This window comes from Rhincodon typus, chromosome 24, assembly GCF_021869965.1.
Source record: "Rhincodon typus isolate 14 chromosome 24, sRhiTyp1.1, whole genome shotgun sequence".
Classification (NCBI taxonomy): domain Eukaryota; kingdom Metazoa; phylum Chordata; class Chondrichthyes; order Orectolobiformes; family Rhincodontidae; genus Rhincodon; species Rhincodon typus.
The window spans coordinates 36,600,556-36,624,599 of NC_063355.1; the positions used below are offsets into that span (position 1 = coordinate 36,600,556).

The 24,044-nt window shown below is 44.2% G+C and overlaps 1 protein-coding gene across 1 annotated transcript; it reads right to left on the reverse strand.

Annotated features, from left to right (window-relative positions):
* Window positions 1-3,761: 3,761 nt before the first annotated feature.
* Window positions 3,762-22,166, reverse strand: LOC109912942 (crystallin, beta A4). The gene is made up of 5 exons (XM_048611747.1): window positions 21,914-22,166; window positions 10,259-10,412; window positions 7,792-7,933; window positions 6,976-7,118; window positions 3,762-3,938 (listed from the first exon to the last, which is right to left on the reverse strand). Exons 1-5 carry the CDS (start codon window positions 22,164-22,166, stop codon window positions 3,791-3,793), a joined length of 840 nt encoding a protein of 279 aa, XP_048467704.1. The 3' UTR covers window positions 3,762-3,790.
* Between the last annotated feature and the right edge of the window lie 1,878 nt (window positions 22,167-24,044).

Below are 24,044 nucleotides of genomic sequence, written 5' to 3' on the forward strand. Positions count from 1 at the left end.
CCTGCTGAGCAGCATGGGGTGAGTATTTACTCATGTTCCCCTTGTTAGTCTCAGATCCTGACTGAATACATCTATGCTAAACCCTTTTGTGCTTTCAGAATTGAATGATCTGCAGATGATTTGACTTCTCAGCCTAGGAGCTGCAAGAGAAATGCTGTGAAGACAGGAGACAGCGATGTAATGTTGTCATCGATCTTACCTGGGTCTTTGACCATGTCAGTAGGAGTGGTCTGTTTAAACTACTGGAGAAACCTGGCTCAGACTTAGACAGTTGCTGACAGTCATGATCTTTACAGACGGAATGTTTGGAAGGATGTTGGAACAGGTAAGTAGAAATGAATCACTCAGCTAGCTGGGAATAGGGCTCAGAGATAAACAGAGGCCCACAAATTCCTGTACCAGGCATGGTGGCACAGTGGTTAGCACAGCTGTCTTACAGCACCAGGGACCCAGGTTCAACCCCAGCTTTGGGTACCTGACTGTGTGGAGTTTGCATGTTCTCCTCATGTGGGCCTCTGGTTTCTTCCCACAGCCCAAAGATGTGCAGATTAGGTGGATCAGCCATGCTAAATTGCTCATAATATGCAGGTTAGCTGGATTGGCCATGGGAAATGGGAGGATAGGATGGATCTGGGTGGAAAGCTCTTTGGAGGATTGGTGCAGACTTGATGGGCTGAATGGCATCTATCTGCACTCTCTCCCTGCCTTCATCAGCAGAAAGTGGAGGTGAGGATCCTGAGCGCCCCCCCCACCCCCGAAGGTCCAGGTTAACACAGAGTTGAGGGGGGATCTTATAGAAACATATAAAATTATGAAGGGAATAGATAAGATAGAAGTAGAGAGAATGTTTCCACTAGCAGGTGAAGCTAGGACAAGAGGGCAAAGCCTCAAGATTAGAGGGAGCAGATTTAGGACTGAACTGAGAAGGAATTTCTTCACCCAGAGGGTTGTTAATCTATGGAATTCCTTGCCCAGTGAAGTAGTTGACGCTACTTCAGTAAATGTTTCTAAAAAAAAGGTAGGTTTTTTTTGAACAATAAAGGAATTAAGGGATACGGTGAGAACGCGGGTAAGTGGATCTGAGTCCACGAAAGGATCAGCCATGATCTTATTGAATGGCGGAGCAGGCTCGAAGGGCCAGACGGCCTACTCCTGCTCCTAGTTCTTAGGTTCTTATGTTCACTATGGCATAAACCATCATTTTATGAGAGAGAAGGTTGGCAGGTTCATGTGTTTATATTCAAATTGTTATGATTAAATGCACTTCCTGTGGGCAACATTTTATTTCCTGCTGAGGTTTGTGTGAACTTTTTAATCATTCATTTCCATGCCCACATTTATGATGGGAATACAGTTGTTAATCCAGTTCACCACATAGTTTAGTTTGTGGGTTCCCGGGATATCTGTAGAATACTTTCTTATGGATTTTTCATTTTGTGCTTGAAGCCTGAAGTAATGGTTTATAATGTAGGTGACTTTTTCCCTTGATAGTTTTGTGTCCTTTAATGCCTTTGTTAGAGTTTTATCTTCAAGGTCTGAGTCACTGGGAAAGTTGGGGCAATGGAGTTGATGGCTACCAGTATCGAAAGCAAGGCAATTTGCTAAATCTTTTCAAAGTTTTTAATCAGCAAGAAAAGTGTCCTTTAAACTTGGTAGCTTCAGGCTTAAGACAATACAAGAGACAATCCAAGCTTGAAATTGCTCTCTTTAGAAAAACATACACAGATATTTGTGACCCTTTAGGGTACTCAGAGTTTTATAGAAGTGTCAGAATGGTGAAACAGTTGTGGCTGGAAATTCTAATATTTAACGAAAGAATGCCTGTTTAAGAGACTGGCTGGGCCGAGATGTTTTATTTCATTGCGAATTCTAGGTAAACCTACAGAGAGCAAGAACAATAGCCATCAAATTGTCTGAAAATGATCAACTTTTGAATAATGCAAAACATTATCATTACCTGGGTTGCATTTAATAATCATTTAAATAAGACATTTTGCCGTCCTTCTGCAGTCTAAGAGACATTAAGCTCTTAGACTAGCTGGGGGTGTGGGGTGGTTGCTGGGGGGTGGGGTGGCAACTGAAGTTGAATCAGTTGGCCAGTGTGTGAAATTTGAATCTGATATGCATACCCTCAAGAGTTTAATACTTGTTGCTCCCATCGGGGATCTGAGAGTCTTGTTTTGATAGAAATTGACTGTCATTGTGTTTTATCTCTTTGATGTCTATGAAATGTAACAACTGTGCTTTATGGAAACCTGGATACAGCTTCTGTGCCTTTCTCATTTTGTTTGACGGTGGACTGAGTTAAATTAATTGATGCAGAGCTAGGTTTGAATCTGAACTGCTTTATTCCACAATCGCGTGAAACCTTATGGAGCATTAAGCTTGATCAGGATAGCCTTGAGCGACTTATTTTAGCAGAATTATCCAAAATCGAGAATATGCTTCACTCTTGTCGCTTCAGTGGATTGCCTCAGTAAAATAGAACAATCTTCCCTGCGACCTATCTTTGACTTATTAGCCTTTGCTTTATTTCTTAAAAAGCTTGATTTAAGTACCAGCTGTTTATTGATGGAAGTTGATCCTCCCAATTCACTTCCAACAGCCATATCGCTCCCCCTAAGCTACGCTCACAAACCCAACTTGTCAACGGCCTCTACTGAAATCACATGAGTTGCTACAGTAGGATGAGCAATGAGTGTGAACAATGTTTATAATGTCAAATTATGTTTCCATTGTCCTCAGGCATTTAAGTTCAGACTGGTCATTCAAAATTGTAGGCACGCACACAACTTCACTTCTCTGAACCGAACGTTGACAGACATAGAAATTATCAAATAACTAACATCTAGATCTTCTCTGTGGAAAAATGGCCGAAATTGTCTTGTATTTTTCTGTGGGCAAGGGAGCTGTTAATTTTTTTTTTCTCACAGAAGGACCATCAGAAATAGGAACAAAAGTCGGCTGCTTGAGCCTGCTCTGCCATTCAATAGGATCATGATAATCTGATATTCCTCACGTCCACTTTCCTGTGTTTTCCCTGTAACCCTCCATTCCCCGACTGATCAGGAATCCCTCTATCTCAGCCTTAAATGTACACAAAGGACTCTGCCCTCGCAGCCCACTGTGGCAAGGGGTTCCATAGACAGCTGGAGGGGATGTTTAGATGTGAAAGGATTTAGAAGCTACTGTCACAGCAGCTTTGGTGAGTTACTGCAGTCCACCTTACAGATAGTATACGCTGCTGCTATTGTGGTGGAGGGAGTGAGTGTTTAAGGTGGATAGGATGCCAATTAGTAAACTCTGGCTTTGATGGCGATGTGCAAATTCCACAAACTAACAGCCAAGAAATTTCTCAATAATTAAATGTTGTTCATGTTGTACAAGGTAACGATTCTGTGAAGTGACTTACTTGAGGTGTATAGTAAGATGCTTTACCCTGGATGGCATTGAGCTTGGAGTGTTCGTGTAAAGGAATGACAAACCGCCCTCTTATATAAAAGTAGGGCAGGAGACAGGATCACCAATTGTAAGGAACTCGGCACACTGACAGTCTCCTGTAAGCATTGCTTACATTTCAGAGCTACAATTTAAAATGACCAGGTTTGGAGTCTGAAGACTGGTCTCATTTGGTGGCAGGACCATTTTTACACCATTCCCTGTTCAGACACTCATGAAACAAAACTAGTGCATTTTAACAAACAAGGAAACTTTATTTATTTTTGTCATTTCTCTCTGTTGTTTTGAAGGTTAAAACAGGGCTGCGAGGACACAGCCATCAGGGTTCATTTTACTGCTGGATCCTGCGGATGGACTGAATCTGGAAAGTCTGCGCATGGGAGCCCCACTCTCTCCAGTGTTTGTACTCTCCGCCATGACGATCACATTCCATGATGAACTGGTAGCCACGGTAACCTGGATATTGGTAGCATACCCATCTGTAGAGGTGAGGTTTGGCGGGGAAGAACAATCAAATTCAATTTTACTTGGACAATGATTTTGATGTTACTAACTTAAATAAGGAACAAACAGAACCGTTGTTCGATTCCTGTTATGTTTGCACTTTTTTGAGCAGGATAATAGGTGGGGTTTTCCCGTCAATGTGAAAGGCCATCCCCTTTTTTTTAACCCTATTGGCAGCTGCCCTCAAAGGCTTTGTGGGCTAGAGAGTGGAGACTAGTTCTAATCTAGCATCAGGGCTGGTGTGGCACTCTCTACATGACATGAAATATCTGAGCTCTTTAAACAATATCTGGAAGAATCATCAATCAGCTATTAAACAGGAAGCAGAAATTAGATTTGAACCATGCAAAATGCTCATAGAATCAATACAGTGTCAAAAGAGGCCCTTTGGCCCAACAAGTCCACACCATCCCACCCAGACCCATCCCCCTATAACCCACCTAAGGTACACATCCCTGAACACTATGGGTGATTTACCTAACCTGCACATCTTTGGACTGTGGGAGAAAACCCACGCAGACATGGGGAGAATGCGCAAACTCCACACAGACAGTTGCCTGAGGGTGGAATTGAACCTGGGACCCTTGCACTGTGAGCCACTGAGCCACCCCTTTCTTTTCCCCCAGATAGCCTAAATTAATCTAGTCCCATTTGCCAGCATTTGGTCCATATCCCTCTAAACCCTTCCTATTCACGTACCCATCCAGATGCCTTTTAATGCTGAGGGGCAAAAGAAAAGGGAGAAAGAATTAAGAGAAAAAGATTCAAGATAAGACAAAAAAAGTTTTTTTTAAAAAAAAAGTTTAATTCTTTCCAAAATCACTCAGGTTAATTAGTGTCTGAAGGAATGAGACTCCACATTTGTAAAATTAGGATTTCAGGGTCAGAAAGATTGTTAGTACTCATCGCTTATCACACCTTTAAAAATTCATCTAGTCATGAATATGCAAGCCCTTACATTTTTGATATCTTTAGTGGGAAATTAGTGCAAGTTCGTGTGAATGCATTGATTTCTTTGCTGAGTACAGCATACCCTTTGGGGGCAAAGTATCTGTGATCATGACTTCCAGATTTCTGCCTTTTACTGTGCTTGCGTGGAACTCGGGAGCTGCAGTTTGATTTCCCCTGTAATAATATTGGCGCTGTCAGCCTCATTTCTGTTTTCAATGCACAATCCAGGGTACATTGTGCAGACTGTCACAGACTGTTACTGGGAGGCTGCATTGCATTTGAATTCAAGTCACAATGATGAAAGAATGATGTACTAACCCACTAACATCTAATACTCTAATTTGCGTTGTAGTGATAAAATGAACTCCATTTAATGTTCATTACTTTAGGTCAAAAAATGATCTCTGTGCATCAATCATGGCAGGGTTCTAACTGCTGAGAATGTTAAGCTTGTCAGTTCTATTTCTGGTGCTCAGTAGGTTAAGGTTGAAAGTTCTAAAGACTCAAAATGAGCTTCATGTGCAGCTCAGATGCAATCCAAGTGATTAAAGGTCTTGCCACTTTGCCTAAAAAACTAACAGCAGTATCTTGTTCTTGTCCCAGCTTAAGATTTCTACTTTCAGAGTGGCCGGCTTTGTGGTATCCCTCAGTGAGATTACTGCACATTGTCAAAGTGTGCACAGTTTGAACTGTGATAACACAGTGTGTAGCTGGAGCTTCTGAAGAAGGGTTCCGACCTGAAATGTCAGCTTTCCTGCTCCTCTGATGCTGCCTGGCCTGCTGTGTTCCTCCAGCTCCACAGTGTTATCTCTGACTCCAGCATCTGCAGTTCCTAACTATCTCACAGTTTGAACTGTGACCTCATGGGATCTGGGATCTAGGTCGGGAATATCCACACCCTCTTTCTACTCAGCTGCGAGAAGACTCGCAAGCATAATATAGGTTGCATTTAAATTCTAGTACTGGAAGAACTCAACAGATTATTGTAAATCCATGTTGTGGTGCGTGCATAATTAGAATTGTCCTTAAAAAGCAAAAACAGTGCGGTGGGGAGGGAACAGGAAACTGGAATCAACTGGAAATCTCCTTTAGAAAGCTGCACAAGCACAATGGGCTGAATGGCCTATCCTCCTGGCTGGTAAGATTCGATCATTCTGTGGTCTGGAATTTAGAACATCTCCACGTGAGGAGATGAAAGGAGTAATGAGAAAGGAAGGCTTTCCAAGCTCTTGGGCAGAGGGCTACAAGATGGACTGGGCTGGGAAAACGGCAGAAAACACTGTTAGGATGGTTCCCTAATGACGTCCTGCCGTTGGGAAGGTTTCCTAGCGACAGGTTTGGATGTGGATTCGTTGCCTGTCTCTTCGTCAGGCAGTGGATTTTCAAACGCATCGTCCTGTAAGGGGCAGTCACATTTATAGAGACGACCACTCTGCAATGCCCAGGAGGGGTGGGAAGGGAGGGGGAATAATGTTGCACAGTCCATGCCCCAACAAAAGGGGACCCCAGTCAGACAAGGATGCTCCCAATGCCACACTGGGGCACCTGCTTAGCCCTGTGACTTATAGTAACCTCACCAAGCAGTCTCCACTATTGCGGTACTTGCCTCTCACCTGCTTCAGCAAGGCCAGCCTCTCCTGGCAGGGGTGCCATGGGTTTCAGAGCTGCCAGCCCCTTGATTGGGAAGCAGCAGCTACATCCCATCCACCGTCCTTAATTGGATTAAATCTCAGAGGCAGTTTTTAAAAAAAAAATTAATTCATGGGATGTGCGTGTCACTGGCTGGTGCAGCATAAAATGCCCATCCCCAGCTGCCCTGGCGAAGATGGTAGTGAGATGCAGATAATTAGGGGATAATGTCCAGGCTTATCCCTGAGCTCGGAGCCAGAATCTGTGGACTTGAGACCCCCACATGGTCCTGATATAGGAATCACAAACGCTTTGGTAAAATGCTGCCCCCAAGTTATAGGGGCATTACGATTATAGCTAGGGAAAGGGTCAGTAAGACCAATGGATGTTGGGGGGAATGAGTTATCTCATGTGGCTGTTGGAAACACTTACGCGCCAGAGTGGATTCGGAAGGATCCAACTTCGTTGTTGCACCAGCCCATGGCTTGTAGAGATGGATAGTCATCGGTCAACTCTCCCTTCCTGCCCAGAAAGTTCTCTCTCTCAAACATGGACATCCGACATTCACAGTGGTTCTGTGGGAAGGACATAATAACAGCCTATTTGTGTAATACCATTTTTTGTCATAAGAGTATAAGAAATAGGAACAGGAGTAGGCCATTCAGCCCTTCAGGCCTGCCCTGTTATTCTATAAGATCATGGTTGATCTGCGTAACCTCAAAGTCCTCTTTTCATGCCATCTATTCATGACCCTCAATTCCTTGATATTTCAAAGAGCTATCTTCTTCCTCTTCAAACACTTCCAGTGATCTCACCTCCACACCCTCTGGGCTAGTCATTGCAGACATTCACTACCTTCTGGGAGATGAAATTCCTTTGATCTCAGTTTTAAATGAGTGTCCCCTTATTCTGTAACTATCTCCCATAGTTTGAGGTTTCCCCACTAGTGACATACGTTTCCAGCTTTTGTGGCCACTCATTTGCCATTTAACCTCTGCTTTGTAACCTTATGTGTGTTTATGAATAAAATGAAGCTGCTCCCTATCCTACCCCACCAACATAATCTTCCGTTCCTTTCTCCTTCATGTGTATATTGCTTCCCCTTAAAGACATCTTCGCTGTTTGCCTCACCCACAGCTTGTGGTGGTAGATTTCAGGTTCTCTGGGGTTTTTAGTCTGAATCGTGTACGTGTGCTCTCTACTGCTTAAGATTTGACTAGAGTGTGTTGCGTGCATGGGGACACTTACAGCGCAGGCGATAGTTCGGAAAGAGGTCAGTCTCTCGACGTGATAAGAGTTACTGCCACTCCAGCTTTCCCAGTGTGGGTACTGCCCTCTCTCCAGCACAAACTGCTGCCCCTGGTAGTTTGTGTGCTCATAACCCACCCAGCTGCGGAGAAAATACAAGGAGGTCAGAGCAATCCCATGTAAGTTACCAAAACACAGCATTTCAGAGCGCCTTTCAAAACAGGTTTGATTATCCTTCACGGCTTTGCCTTTGTCTTTGACATGAAGAAAGGCTCCAAAATGAGGAATGGTGGGAGTCTTAATTAACCCAGTACAATATGACTGATGTCCTGAATGTGGGATATTGATCGGCATTTTTTTAGGCACCATAAAACCCCACCATAAAATCCTTTCACAATTCATCCGAAATCCAGGTACACATTGCCCTTCACCGCTCCTGTTCATTTCAACATGTTTATCTTGTCACACCAGGGTGGTGTGCTGAAAATTGAGCTCCACTATTTCCAGAGTCCTCACAAACGTTAAAGATTGTTTTATCAAAGTATCCAAGAATTCCTCATTTTTCCTGTCTTTTAGATTCAGATTGACAGAAAGCACACAGCAAGAATTACTATTTATTTGTAATAAATAGATTCTAGCTACAGGTAAACATTAGGAACTGTCAACATATAACTCTACCGGTTAAAACTCCAACTTCCTTATAAAATCCCTCCCACACATGTACAGACAAATGAAATTGGTGTTATAGGTGAAGGGAAAAACATGGAATACAGTTCAGTGGCCCCTGTTCATAGGGTTCGTTGGAATGATTCTTTGGCTGTTCAGGGCTTGCTGTTCTTCAAACTCTCTTTCTTCAGATACTAACCACTTCCTTGCATAAGGTACATAGCAACTGTTCCTCTGGGAGAGAAGAAGGGTAAGAGGGATCTAATAGAAGCTTTCAAAATCGTGAGGAGGCTGGCTAGCATAGATAGTGAGAAGCTGTTCCCATTTGTAAATGGATCAAAAAACAGAGGGCCCAGATTCAAAGTGATTTGCAAAAGGAGATGGGTATGAAACGAACTGCCTGGAGATATGGTGGAGGCCCATTGAATTGAGGCATTCAAGAGGGCATGGGGTGATTGTTTCATATAGAAGCATCATTAGGCCATTCAACCCATCGAGATCCCCTGATCATGGCTTATACGTTTCTCAACCCCACTCTTCTGCCTTCTCTCCCTAATCCTTAATTCTCTTACTAATCAAGCACCTATCTATCTCTGTCTTAAATGTGCTCAATGACTTGGCCTCTACAGCCTTCTGCAGCAATGAATTCCATAGGTTCACCACACTCTGGCTGAAGAAATTCCATCCCTTTACTCTGAGGCTGTGCGCTCACCTCCTAAACTCTCCTACCTGTGGAAACATCTTGTCCATGTCCACTCTGTCCAGACCTCTCAGTATTCTATAAGTTTCAATCAGATCCCTCCTCATCCTTCTAAACTGAATTGCCCCAGAGTCCTCAACTGCTCCTTATATGACAGCCCTTCAACCCTGGGATCATTCTTGTGAACCTCCTCTGGACCCCCTCCAACACCAGCACATCCTTCCTTAGATACAGGGTTGAAACTGCTCACAATATTCCAAATGCAGTCTGACCAGAGCCTTATACAGCCTCAGCAGTATGTCTTTGCTCTTGTATTCTAGCGCTCTTGAAATGAATACTAACATTGCATTTGCCTTCCTAACTATTAACTGAACCTGTATGTTAACCTTAAGAGAATCCTGAACAAGGACTGCTAAGTCCCTTTGTGCTTCAGATTTCTGAATCTTTTCCCCATTTATAAAATAATCTATACCTTTATCCTTCCTACCAAAGTGCATAACCTCACACTTTCCCACATCATATTCCATTTGCCACTTCTTTGTCTACTCTCCCAGCTGTTCAAATCTGCTGCAGTCTCCCTGCTTCCTCATCAGTACCTGTCCCTCTGCAAGGTTATGGGGTGAAAGCAGGAAGTTGACAGGAGGCAATGATGCTCATTTGAAGAGCCAGTATAGACATGATGGGCTGAATGGCATCCTTCTGTACTGTAACACTTCAGTGATGGTGTGACATTCAATTTAAAACATTAACTTTGTTTCTCTGTCTAGTGCTGCAGACCTGTTGATTTTCTGCAACATTTTCTCTTTTTATTGCTAAGTCCAACGGATTAATAGAATAGAGGGAACATAAAAAGCTAATCCAACATGGATCTATCTATAGATCTCTTCAGCATACTCTCTCTCTCTCTCTCTCTATATATATATATATATAGTATAAGATCTCAGAGAGAAATACTGACTTTTGAGTAGTGAAACACAAGTTAAGTTTAGATACATTGACAGGGTGTCCAATTTAAACAGCTTTGTTTCTTTCTGTGGCATCTCAATGTGGTATAATCACTTTTGGATTGATCTCATGCTGCTGGCTGATCCAGATACTCACGCTCCACTTTCCACCTTCATAGACCGCACCGTTTCGAATCCAGACTCCATCACATTGTGACATTCTGCTGTGAATTCATGTCGACGGCCCTGGAAGAACTCCTCATCCCAAACAATGATCTGCGGGAGAGCAGGTGAGGGGGAGGGGCGTGATGTTAATATGAGAGTTTCATGACGGTGGAATTAACTGCAGCTTTGATCGGACACTGTACAAAAGGTGCACCTTCATTTGGGAGCGAAGTTGACAAAACTCGGTAGGAATAAACAGCAAACTCTGCAGGAAGCCTCTGTATTTCACAACAATTCCCATCTGCTGCAAATCTGGGCTGAAATACAGGCTTGAATTAGTTTTGAAACCAGCAATGCATCAGTTGTGGCACTTGTGCTACATCAAGCCCCATAACCCTCAGCCATCTGTGTGCTCTTCTAATTCAAGCCTATTGAGAATCCCCAATTTTTAACTGTTCCATCATTGCTCCCCCCCAACACTCCTCTACCTAACTACCTCATTTTTCTCATTTTCTCTTATTCCTCATTTAAGGCATTTAAAACTCACCAATTTGACCAAACTTGTGACCATATGTGGATGAATGAATGATTTAATAGTCACATATATCTAGGAAGGTATGGTGGAAAGTGCTTTGTCACCATTGTCCAGTGTCATTTTGAGTCACAAAAGAATTATAGAATCTTGACGGTGTGGAAGCAGGATGTTTGACTCACTGAGTCCATACCGACCCTCTGAAGAGCATCCCAACCAGACGCATCCCCTACTCTGTCCCTGTAACCTTGTATTTCCCATGGTCAACCCACCTAACCTTTACATCCCTGGATACTAGGTGCAGTTTAGCAATCCACCTAAACTGCACATTTTCAAACTGTGGCAGGAAACCAGAGGAAGCCCACACAGACGCAGGGAGAATGGGCAACAATGTCCACACAGGCAGTCCACCTGAGAATGGAGTTGAACCCGGGTCCCTTGAGCTGTGAGGCAGCAGTGCTAACCACTAGGTCACCGTGCCACCTTTTACAGTGAGGTGTATTGTAAAACTAAAACTACAACAAGGCACGTGATAAGCGAAAGTAACTCACCCAGCCTCCTTCAACAGCACCTTTTAAAACCTGAGCTCCACCACCTTGTGGGACAAGGGCCAGCAGATACATGGTGACAGCGCCACCTGCAAGTTCCCCTCCTATATTGGAATGATACACCGTTCCCTCAGAGTCGCTGGGTCAAAACCCTCAAATCCCCTCCCTGACAGCACTCTGGGTGGGCCTACAGTCTGAAGGCTGCAACGGTTCAAGAAGGCTGCTCCCCACCACCTTCTCAAGAGCAATTAGGGATTGGCAATAAATGCTGGCCCAGCCAATGATGCCCACTTGAGAATTAAAGAATTTATTTTAAAAATTGTGCAGGGAGTAATGTGAGCTTAGGTTTATTTTATAAGCAGAAGTCATAGAGATGCTCTAGACAGCTTATTGTCTGTAGGAAGTAAGACCCATGCTAACACAAATGTCACCAAGGATTGCAAACTGGAAGACCTAGTTTATTAACATGTACTGCTGGCCTTTCATATTTAAAACCTTGCTGGTTATATTCCCCCACTGGGGACGTGATGGCCTAGTGGTATTATTGCTAGGCTATTAATCCAAGAAACTCAGCGAGTGTTCTGTGTTCAAATCCTGCCATGACAGATGAATTCAATCTAAATAAAATCTGAATCTGTCATGACAATGCAACCATTGCTGATTGTTGGAAAAATCCATCTGGCTGCCTAATGCCCTTTAGGGAAGGAAGTCTGCTGTCATCACCTGGGCCGGCCTACATGTGACTCCAGACCCACAGCAATGTGGTTGCCTCTCATTTGCCCTCTGAAATGGCCTAGCAAGCTACTCAGTTTAATGGCAACTAAGCATGGACAAGAAATGCTGGCCAGTAAGCAAAGCCCACATCCCACAAGTGAATAAAAGTTAAGACATCATCATGGGTGCCTTGCCCAGTGTTTAGAGCAGCTTAACAAATGGTAAATAGAAATGAATGTGCCAAATGGCAGATCATTTTATATTGGGTACCAGCATGAAAATTAAACAAAAAAAAATTGGTTAAGAAAATCGCCATGGTAACTGTAGGCCTAAGATAAATTCACATAGAAATCCCAGCAGGACCAATGCATCATACATCATCAAATTAATGAAAGCCATCAAAAGAATTTTAACATGTTCTTTAAGGATTTTTACTGTTGCAAGATATGGACAGTGTAGAACAGTATAGAAAAGCCCGTTAGGACTGTGACATATAATTAGGTTTAGTTATTTGGAGCAATTTAATTTCTTTGCAACGTATTATTTACCTTTGACTGGCTGCTCTCTGCAATTACATATCATTATGTGGCCGTTATTAAAGAGGCTTCTGGATTGAGCTGGAGCTACTGCAAGGCAGGGAGCTTAAAACAGCAACAGCCTACTTTGGTCTAAATTTGGCTACCAATTGAGGCTGCCCTTTCAGACAATGTGCAAGCAGACATGTTTTCTGCATTTCCCTCCTTACTTGTCATTAAACATGTTAAAATTCTTTTGATGGCTTTCATTAATTTGATGATGTATGATGCATTGGTCCTGCTGGGATTTCTATGTGAATTTATCTTAGGTGTACAGTCAGCATGGCAGATTTCGAAACATGTCAAGTTGTTTTCGGTTTGATCAGGGCCCTTTTGGTTTTGAGCTAGCTGATCTTTCTACCTCTCTTCCGTGTGCCAAAACTAGTTCTGGCTTGTTAAGTGTAGCAGTAATGTTAATGTGGCAGCACATAGACATAGGCACAGACAGAATAATGCGCACATTCGGATGCATATAAATGTATAATAAATTTCAAGCATTACAGTGATTGAAGAAGGTGCTCACTATGAGTTCCCAAGGGTAGTTTGGAAGATGGGGTCTGTAAATACTGCTCCTGACCGGGATAAAATGATTTTGAGCAGTAATGACTTAGAAAGTAGCTCAGGAACATTGTGGCTTGAACAGCGGTGTTTAAGATTTGGCTTGTTTTAATTCTGAAGACAGAATGAGGATGAAGTGGGTGTGGGACTGAATCCTAACCGTGTGTGTGAAATGTGTAAGGAATCTGGAACAGCCAATGCCTCACTCATCAGCCGCCTGGCACCTTCTTGGGGCAGTGCACTCGCCCATCTGATCCTCAGGCAAGGACAGTTTTGAAGCTCTGCGCTGATGCCTTCTATAGTAGACTCACCACTGCCCAGTCGAATTTCTGAACAATTGCCTCAGGTGGGCAGTAGGGGGAGTGCCCAGTGAACCTGGATCTGACCCTGAACAAAGGAGTTGTGCCAACCCTAAAGTTGTTGCTGTTGACCCTGGGTAAATTTTCAATTACCACCTTGCTGCTTGTCCGTCTGACCAAGTTACCGTGCGAAGCTTCGAGGGGACCTCCCGGATGGGGTACGTTGCCCGTAGGTGCAGCTTTCATCCAGACTTTTTTGGCCTTTGATCCACTTCTCATTCTTTAACCTGAAGGTCCATGCATGCGCACAATTCATCAATAGGGTTTGCATTGTATACCCATTGGTAACCTGAATGGTATCTCACTGGGTTTGAGGCATTAGGCTGCTGGGTGGCCAACTTGGTAAGTATAAATTGGGGTTACCACAGGACACGTAAACCCACACACTGGGGACTTATGACAGACATCTTCCTGAGATGGAGGTCAGATTGGTTCAGACTTCAATTCGAAAGGCCACTTCTGGTAACCAACATGATCCCGGTGTATTTTGCCTTACCTTCCAGTGGCTGGAGAGCTTGGTACAGTGAGACATCTTGAATTTTATTTATATTTAGGGCTTAGTCCTGGAACAAATAAAGATCGAGATTAAATGCTGTGCGGATGGTGTTTGCTGCCATTGTACAACGCACTTTTCCATAGAAATTTGCAACACAGTAGGCCATTCAGCCCATTGAGCCTGTACAAGATATGAGAAAATGTTAGTCAATTGTAAGGGCACTGGTAGCAAAGAGTGGCATTCTTTATATCTGGATCTCAGCTGTGAGTGGCAGGTTATCTTCCAGCAAGGGGATCATGATGTAACATTTACTTCTCATTATTTGATGCTCACAAGGCTTTTCCAAAGCCCTCCAAATATTTCATTTTCTAGTATTTAACCAATGTTTACAGATCATACCATAGTCATATGTGCAGAAGAGGCCATTCAGCCCATTGAGTCTGCATCAACACATGAGAAATACCTGACCTTCAACCTTATCCCATTTTACCAGCACCTGGCCCTTGAATGTAATGATGAGCCAAGTGCTCATCTAGATACCTTTTTTAAAGATGTGAGGCAACCCACCTCTACCACCCTCCCAGGCAGCGCATTCCAGACCATCATCCCCACTCTGGATAAAAAAGATTTTCCCCACATCCCTCTAACCTTCCTGCCGGTCACCTTGAACCTGTGCCCTTTTGAGACTAACCCTCCAACTAAAGGGAACAGCTGCTCCTTACCCATTCTGTCTGTGTCCCTCATAATTTGGTACACCTCAGTCAGATCACCCCCTTCAGTCTTCTCTGCTCCAATGAAAACAACCCAAGCCTGTCCAACCTTTCCTCATCACTTAAATTTTCCATCCCAGTCAGCATCCTGATGGTTCTCCTCTTCACTCCCTCCAGTGCAATCATATCCTTCTAGTAATGTGGTGCCAAGAACTGAACACAGCACTCTAGCTGTCGTCTTGGATATGACAGTCTTCTGGTACCTCACTCAGTGGGCATTTTTCATGTGGTTGCCTGGGCAGCAAGTTTCAGCTGCCAGTCTACATTGCTGGGCATTTCGGCCGGTCATCAAGACTGCTTTGTTCTGACCAGGGTCTATGTGGGAACCGTGTGTTCGTATGTGAGCTGTGTGGAGCTATACAAAACTTTGGATAGGTCCCAGCTGGATCACTGTGTGCAGTCCTGGTCACCACAGTACAGGAAGGATGTGATTGCAATGGAATGAGTGCAGAGGAGATTCACCAGGATGTTGCCTGAGATGGAACAATTTATGGAGAGAGACTGGATAAGCTCAGGTTGTTTTCTTCAGAGCAAAGAAGGCTGAGTGGGGACCTGATAGAGGGGGGTAAGATTATGAGGGCCATGGACAGGGTAGATAGGATACAGCTGCCCCCCTTAGTTGAAGAATCAGTAACAAGGGGCCATAATGTTAAGGTGAAGGACAGGCAGTTTAGAGGGGATCTGGGGAAATTGTTTTTCAACTAGAGGATGGTGGGAATCTGGAATGCACTGCCTGGGAAGGGAGTGACACAGGAAACCTCACACCCCTTAAAAAAGTACACAGGTGAGCACTTGAAATGTCACAACATTCAAGGCCGTGAGTCATGTGTTGGGAAGCGGGATTAGTGTAGATAGTTTGGCACAGACTGAATGGGCCAAAGGGTCTCTTCTGTGATCTATGATTTTATGATTCTTTCCACACCGGGAAAGTCTGAGGCTCATGGTCTCTGTTGAAGTGGCAGGTTTTAAGCAGAGTTCAAAGTAGTGCCCAATAATTGACTCCTGGAGGTTAAGGGAAGCGACAGGAAGTCAGCCAGGATCTCACTGATTGCCATTCCTAGTTAAAGTCTACTTGTGACCATCGAATGATGACAGTACACATTCTTCAATAATACTCTCGCTGGAAGATAGCATACCACTCATTGCAGGAATCCACACGTGCCACATGTGAAGCTTGCCCTCCTTGGGCACCTGTGCCAGTGCAACCATACCCTATCCTCAAGAACTATCTATCTTTGCCATGGATTCCCATTGATCAGACCACACTCTGGGCAAAGCTTTGCAGTGGTTTGACATTGCCTTGTCCTCAGGATAGAAGGTACACCATAAGCTGACTGTAGGGATAGTACTATCCTGTGTGAGGGGCGAGCAGTCATTCTGACCTGGAATGCCTGAGTGGGTAGTGGTGGCAGCAGATTCAATAATTTCCAAAACAAAAGAGAAAGAGTAGGGCCCATTAGGGACAAAGGAGACAGTCTGTGGGCAGAGCCACGTCCATCTTCACCTCGGAGAATGAGGATGAAGGTATGGAACCTAGGGGAGGGACCGCGACCATTCTGCCCTGCTGGACTCCACTGACCAGTTACTTTAGTGTTCAACTACACGGCATCCCAGATCCCAGCTCCTGCTCACCTGATAGTGATTCTCCTTCAGAATTGCTGCTCTAATTTGGGAATGGGAACCAAGAGTTACACTGTCCCTAGATCCCTCCCACCACAAACATGGCACTCTCCCTGGTCCCGACTCACTGAACTCAAAACCCAGGGTTTTTGACATATTGAGGGCTATCAGGAGTTGAAACAAGGGGCAGATCAAGAATGGGAGAGCAGGTTGACGGGCTGAATGGCCTACTCCTGCTCCTGTTTCTTCTGTTAAATTACACTGAAAGGTCCTGTTACTGAACACTCTGCCCCAACATCAAAGGAAAATAAAATTACACAGGGTCCACAGCACAGAAACAGTCCATTAGACCTAATAAGTTCATGCCAAAGTTCATATTCCACACAATCTTCCTCCCACTCTATCTCTACTCCTTTTCTCACATGTAGGTTCTTATTACCTAAATGGTTTTGTGGAGCAGTGGGTAGTGTTCCTGCCTCTGGGTTTGAGTGCCACCCAGCACTTGATGACTAGAAAATGTGTCTTCATAACATGGCGGTGTATGTTGAGTATGTAAGTTGATTATCCATACCCACCAAAACATAAATCCTGACAGCGCAGGCCAGGGACAGGCAGGAAGAGCAGGAGACGTTCCTGGTCAACCGCGTGATCAGGAGAAAGTTGGAGTGTCTGCTATCACTATCCGTAGCTCCAGGCAACAACATGCATGTAAAAGTGCCTGTTGCCACAGCAACACGGACTCCCTGAATGTAACACACACATTAATTATTGAACTTCCCCTTAAATACATCCAAATACTCATCTGAGCTACTCCCTGTCATGACAATTTCCACAGCCTAGCTACTGTCTGCCTACACAAGCTTTTCTCACATGTCTGTGTTTTATTAATGACTGTGTTAGATTTCATGACACCTCCTCCCAGTTTTGAACTTACCCACAAATGGAAACATCTTCTACACATCTACTCCATCAATCCCTAAACTGCATGTTAATGACTTCTACGTGATTATCCCTCTAACCTTCTCATTTCTGGAGAGAAGAGCCTGTTCAGTTGTTTTTTTTAACCAGATAACTGTATCCCCTGTTAGCACCCTGTGCAAATCTTTTTTTTATGCACATTCTACAGTTTCCTGCACTACAGACACCAGAACTGGTCACTGAACTTCAACTGTGGAGTCAAGGTTCAATGCAATGTTAAGATTTAGTGAAGAACTCAAAAATCTTTTCTTCAGAACCACAAATGTTATTTAACCAGACCTCCCTTCTCTCTTTCAACTATTTTGCTCCAGTATTTTTTGTTATGGTCCTCCTACAGTGGACCCATATACTGTACACCAACTACAGTGTATTTTCTCAAACATGGCAACACTCACCTTTATAGACTGGAATGCACAGCTCTGATACCAAGTCATTCCCTCTCAGGGTTTTTATAGCTCACACTTTAAGCAGAGTCAATTGCAGAGACCTGCATTCATCAAACCCCTAGCTCAGCAGCAGGGGAGGGGATTCATCAAGAGTTTATTGTGTTCACAACAATGTCATGATCTATAGTTAACAGAGGAAAGCATGAAGAATACTGCAAGCACATCATTTCAGTAAAAATAACTTTAGCATTAACCGTTGACCCAGCAACTTACTACACAGCACCTACGGCTTGAGTCCAACTCTTCAACAGCGAGTTACCGAACCTGACGCTGTGCCCAATATCACAGAGATCAAATACAGTGGGATTGTTTACCAACTTGCCATATGGGCATTCTCGGTCAGCTGCCCATTGTTAAATCTGAAGCCAATGCTGGTGATCACTGAAATATTTCCACAGCGTACAGCTGGCCAGCAGCGCCAATTCTTAGACTGTGGTGATAAGTTGAAAATTTATTCTGGTTCCTCTCTGAACCACCTAAGGGTCGGCTACCTCATTGTAGATTGAGCAGAGCAGTCTGTTCTGTGGAACTCAATATAACATTGGGCAACGTTGTTTGTCAATGGAGGAGCCATTGCATTGGACATATATTAAATTCTCAGGTTATCATCATTTGGACGGCACAGTGGTTCACTGGTTAGCAGTGCTGCTTCACAGCACTAGGGACTCTAGATTCGACTCCACCATCAGGCAAATGTCTGTGTGCAGTTTGCACATTCTCCCTATGTCTGCGTGGGTTTCTTCCCACAGTCAAAAGATGTGTAGGTTAGGTGGGTTGGCCATTCTAAATTGCCCATAGCGTCCAGGGATGTGCAGGCTAGGTGGGTTAACCATGGGAACTGCAGGGATAGAATAGGGGGTGGGTCCGGGTGGGATGCTCTTTGGAGGGTTGGTGTGGACATGATGGGCCAAATGGCCTCCTTCCACACTGTAGGGATTCTGTAATTTGGCATTCTGCTGGCGTTAAGAGAAAGATGTGACTTCCGGTTGTCTCAAATAGTGTTCCAGCCAATTAGGTCCTTGATGAAGTATAGCTACTGTCAGAAATGAGTAAGCCTATTTGCTCACTGCAAGCCCCCACAGATTGTCATGGTGACGATTAAATCCTCTCTATTTGAGAGTTGGCTCAGGGATAAATATTGGTAAGGAACATGGTGGGGGAGCTCTCCCACTTTTCTATGAATTGGTGTCATGGAACCTCTTACATTCACCCAAGAGCCAGGTAGACATGTCCGTTGTTTAAAGTCTGATCTAAAAGAAGATAGCACTGGCAGTGTAGCTGTCCCTCAGTATGGCAAGCCTAGGTTTTGTGCTCATGCACTACATTTGAACCCAAATGTTTTGACTCAGAAACCAGGGTGATACCAACTTGAATCCATCCTTACCAATCATTTCACAGCAAATTGGTTTGGAAAGTACCATGGCAAGATGGCTTTCTTTGTCTTGATGTCACATCACATTTCCCTCCTCCATCGTCAGGACAAACCTCTATTTGGTGTTAAATATCAGGATCATCCAGCTTTCACAACCACTAATAAAATATTTCAGTGTGTTCCTGAGCGTGACACACAGGCTGTACCGTGGTGAACATAGCATCCATAGATTCACTCTAACATTTCCCCTCAAAGATCATTACAATACTGCAAACTACAATTCAACAAACAAGACTGTGGCAGTAAAAGAGAATCCTACAAAATATGAATGTGTGATGTGTGAAGTAGGTTTTGAGTTGTACAATGCGAACAAAGCACAACATTGCACTTACCTTATGATATTAGCTTATTACCAGATCTTTCTTCTCCTTAATTTCTATCATGTCTCCTTCACTGTGAAAGCTGAAAGTCAAACCAGAAAACATTTTTAAGTAAATGACTAAGTATTCATTACAATTCTGAAGGTTACATTTTGGTGGTTATTGTTCCCAATGTTAAATGCTCTGTCCCAAATATCACTTTCAGTCCTTGCATTTTGATTATATTAGGAGTCATTCCCTCAGATTCGTTTCTTTTCTGCTGGATTTCTAACCTATCGATTCTCTTTCTTTCCTCAGCTCTCCCTGTCCCCAAAATCTAATAGGTTTTAAAATCCAAATCTCATCTTCCTGTGAAATAACTCCAGAGGCTGGTATCCCGTCACCAAGTCACCCTTTATTTACACGTGCACAGTACATGACACTAACCCAGCTAGCACAGAGCTGACCGCAAGGGTGAAGAGAACCCCTGATACCCCTGTTTATATCTGTCAGCCAGGGCTCCCTGATTGGACCTGGTTAACTGCCCCAATCAGGGAACTCATATTCTATGAGGTCCACCTGGCTGACCTTGATCTAGTTACTACATTCCTCCCCCCTCTAAGCCCTGAGATGTAGACCCGTTCTTTTTCTTGTAGCTTCTCCTGGGGTGATTTCACACCAGGTTCAGTTCTTCCGACTCTGCCTCGGGTATGGGTGTTGCATACTGGACTGTAGCCCAGCTCTTGTGCCCAGACCGTCTCAGAAGCAATTAATCTTCTTCAGGCGATAGTGTTGCTAAGGCTGTGGCATCTGCTGTGTCCATCTCATCTCAGAGGTTTCTCTGATGCTAGGCGGAGGTGGGGGAGAGAACCCATGAGTTCCAACAGCCTTGCCGGATGTTCTGAGGGGCTGGGTGTGTTTAGCTTCTGCCCTGTTTGCGAGGTCGCAGCTTTCATTAGGGTCCACCTGCTTGTTCAGGACCGCCTCACCTCCTTGAACTTTGTATGTCACGGGACCTAACATTGCATTGACCATGCGTCTTACACATGCAGGGCCATTCTAGTGGTTTTGGCACCAAACGTTGCCCCCTGAAGTAAACTGTCTCTGTCGCTTAGAGAGTCTTGTGTCCGGCATTGGCGTTCCTGATGCTGTTTCACCCTCCCACCCAGGTCCGGGAAGATCATATTTAACCTGATGCAGAGTCTTCTCCCCATTAGCAACTCTGCTGGAGCTATCCCTGTAGCTGCATGAGGGGTGGTCCTATAATCAAATAGGAACTGGGACAGTTTGGTATCGAGAGAAGCTGCAGGCTGTTTCTTTAACCCAGTCTTCAAAGTTTGGACTGCTTTTTGTGCCAGGCCATTGCATGTTGGATTGTATGGAGTTGTCCTTACATGCCTAATGCCATCCGACTTTAAGAAATACTCAAATTCTCTGCTGGTAAATGATGGCCCATTGTCTGTGACCAATACATCTGGGAGTCTGTGTATTGTAAAAGGTGCTTGCAGCATTTCAATCACACCCCTGTGTTTAACGAATGAACTCTATGCATGTCCAACCACTTTGAATGGGCATCCACAATGACTAAGAGCATAGAACCCATGAAAGGACCTGCATAGTCGATGTGTAACCGAGTCCAGGGTTTACCTGGCCATTCCCACGAATGTTGGGGAGCTGCTAGAGGTAATTTTTGTCCTTGTTGGCACTCTGGGCACTGTCCCACCAACACAGCTATGTCTGCATCCAATCCTGGCCACCAGAAATAACTTCTCACCAGCATCTTCATTTTGGAAACCCCATGGATGACCCTAGTGGAGTTCAGCCAGTATCTGGCAGAGACCTCTGCTGGGGTCAATCCCTCTTGCTTGCCATAATAAAATGCTGTCCTCAATGGTGATCTAGTCTCTCTGGGTTCAAGAAGGTTTCAGTCCTGGTTGTGATGGCCCTTTGGTTACCCCATCACCACCAGTTGTTTTAGTTTTGCCAGGACAGGATGTCTTTATGTCCATGTTCTGCTATTGTCAGTGTTGACCAGAAGGGTGTCCAGAAAGTTTAAAACCAGAACAGAGTCTTCCAGTGGAGGGACCACCGGTGGTGTATGCGTGAGAGGGAGACAGCTGAAGGCATCCGCTTTTGCCACTTGGCTTCTTGGACGGTGTTCCAACTTGTAATTGTAAGCACTTTGAATATGAGCCCACTGCTGTATTTGACCTGAAACTTTGGGCAGCACGGCCCTGTCCTCTTTAAGTAGGCCTAGTAGGGGTTTTGTTGTCTGTTATTATTACAAATTTACTTCTGTAAAGGTATTGGTGGAACTCACTCACACCAAAGATGACCGCCAAAACTTCCTGCTCGATCTGGGTGTATTTTCGTTCAGCATCAGTCAAAATCTGGAAGGCGTACGCTATTGGGCTTTCCTCTCTGCAGGGCCGCTGGTGAGCAAACACTATGCATGTCAGCACCACTCCTTGACTGGGATCGCAGTGGGCCAACATCTGAAACGACACTAACTGCTTCTTCACTTCCCTAAAGGCTACTTTGTGGCCATGAGACCATTTCCAAGGCTGACCCATTTTCACTCGCAGATGTAAGGGTGCCAGGATGTATGACCTTTTCATAATAATTCACCAATCCTGAGCTCTGGTACAATCTGCTTTGATTGCTCTCACTTTATGTTCCAGCGGCTGTAATCCGGTTTTGTCAACGCTGTAACCCGGGTATGTCACTTCGGACACTTGGAACATACATATTTCTCTTCTAAAGCATACACCCGCCTGAGAGAAATGTCTAAGGACTTATGTCCAAGTTCTCCAAGTGCTCCTAATTGGTCTTCCCTGTTATTAGCACGTCATCAAGATAAATGCCGACCTGGGGTATACCTTGTAAAATGTTCTCCAACATCCACTGGAAAATGGAAAATGCCCCAAATGGCAGTCTCATATACTGGTACAAACGCTTATGGGTAATTATAGCATAGTTCTGGGAATCCTCATCTAACCGCAATTGCAAATATGCATGGCTCACGTGAAGGACAGCCCTCCCACCAGTTTTGTGCAGAAATCCTTGATGTGAGAGATTGGGTATTTATCCACCTGCTAAAAGTGATTTACCGTTTGTTTGAAATCCCCACACAAGCGAACATGACACGCCGGGCTTCACAATCGGTATGAATGGTGCTGCCCATTTCACAAACTGGACTAGTTTGATGATTCCTTCACTTTCCAGCCTCCTGATTTCTGCCTCTACTTTAGCACGTAAGACAAATGGCACTGGGTAGGCCTTGCTGAATTGTGAAATTTCTTCTTGGTCAACATGCAAGGTAGCCTTGGCCCCTTTGATGTTCCCAGAATTTCCTGAAAAACTTCCGGGTATTTAATTAAGACTTCATTCAGGCAGCCATTTTCTATTCCAAAAACGTTGAGCCAATCAAGGTGAATCTTTCTCAATCAATTTCGCCCCATCAAGCTTGGGCCCGAGCCTTTTACTACAATTAATGGTAACTGAACCAGCTTCTTCTCGTCAGAGACTGGTAATGAAGCTATACCCTTAATCTGTGAAGGTTCCCTGGTATAGGTTCTCACTCTAGCCAAGGTCTTACACCAATTTAAGGGTTGGAGTCCAAAGCGAATTTTGGTAAAGACTGCTTCTATAATCACTGATAACAGCCGTGCCGGTATCAACCTCCTTTTAGAAACGGGTGACCATTTAACCAGATGTTTAGTTTGATTGTTTCTGATCTGGATGCTGCCAAGCATTTCAACTGTACCAAGCCATCTGTAGGTGGACTTTTCAGGGTGTGCACTCTCCTGGATACCGTCCTATGAGTTCTTTTACTCAATTCCAGCCTACTGGGTCTCTTTAGCTGCCTCTAGTCCACATAGCAGCAAGAACTACAATGGCCTGCCTGGCTGGATCCTCGAGAAAATTTTAACCATTTGGCCAAGGCTTGGCTTTGTTTTAGGATTTTGCTGTGGGCTGACCTAGAATCTCTCTGTTCAGGATAATGTCCTGAGTGAGGCTATACAATTACCTTCACTCAAGTGGTGTTCCCCCAAGCTCAGTCAGATTGGTGAGAGTGTCCACTTCCATCGGAATACCCTGCAACTCATAAGATCCACTTGCTGCATTTTCCAACGATAAAGCCAGTTGTAGTGCCTGTTTGAAGGCCAGTTGAGCTTCAGCTAGTATGCGCTTTTACATGATCACATCATTAACTCCACATACCAAATGGTCTCTCAGCAGCTCGCTCAGGATTAAACCAAAATCACCTGTCTCTGCCAATCATCTTAACTTCACCAAGAAACCCGACCTGGATTCCCCAGGCTCTCGAACTGTTGAGTTAAAACGATAGCATCTCAAAATTAGAGGAGGCTTGGAGTCCTAATATTCCTTAGCTAAATTCATAACTCTTGAAAGGTTTTAGTATCTGGTGCCTGAGGAAATGCTAGGAT

What these genes read in the sequence shown, in the direction of transcription:
- LOC109912942 (XM_048611747.1), bottom strand. Translation starts at nt 22,166, where the DNA reads ATGGGTCAGCCTTGGAAATGGTCTCATGGCCACAAAGTAGCCTTTAGG. An exon ending in GGCGGTCATCTTTGGTGTGA is followed by an intron (nt 10,413 to 21,913) that starts GTGAGTTCCACC and finishes CTCTCATATTAA; the next exon opens with CATCACGCCCCTCCCCCTCA. An exon ending in ATGAAGGTGGAAAGTGGAGC is followed by an intron (nt 7,934 to 10,258) that starts GTGAGTATCTGG and finishes TTTTCTCCGCAG; the next exon opens with CTGGGTGGGTTATGAGCACA.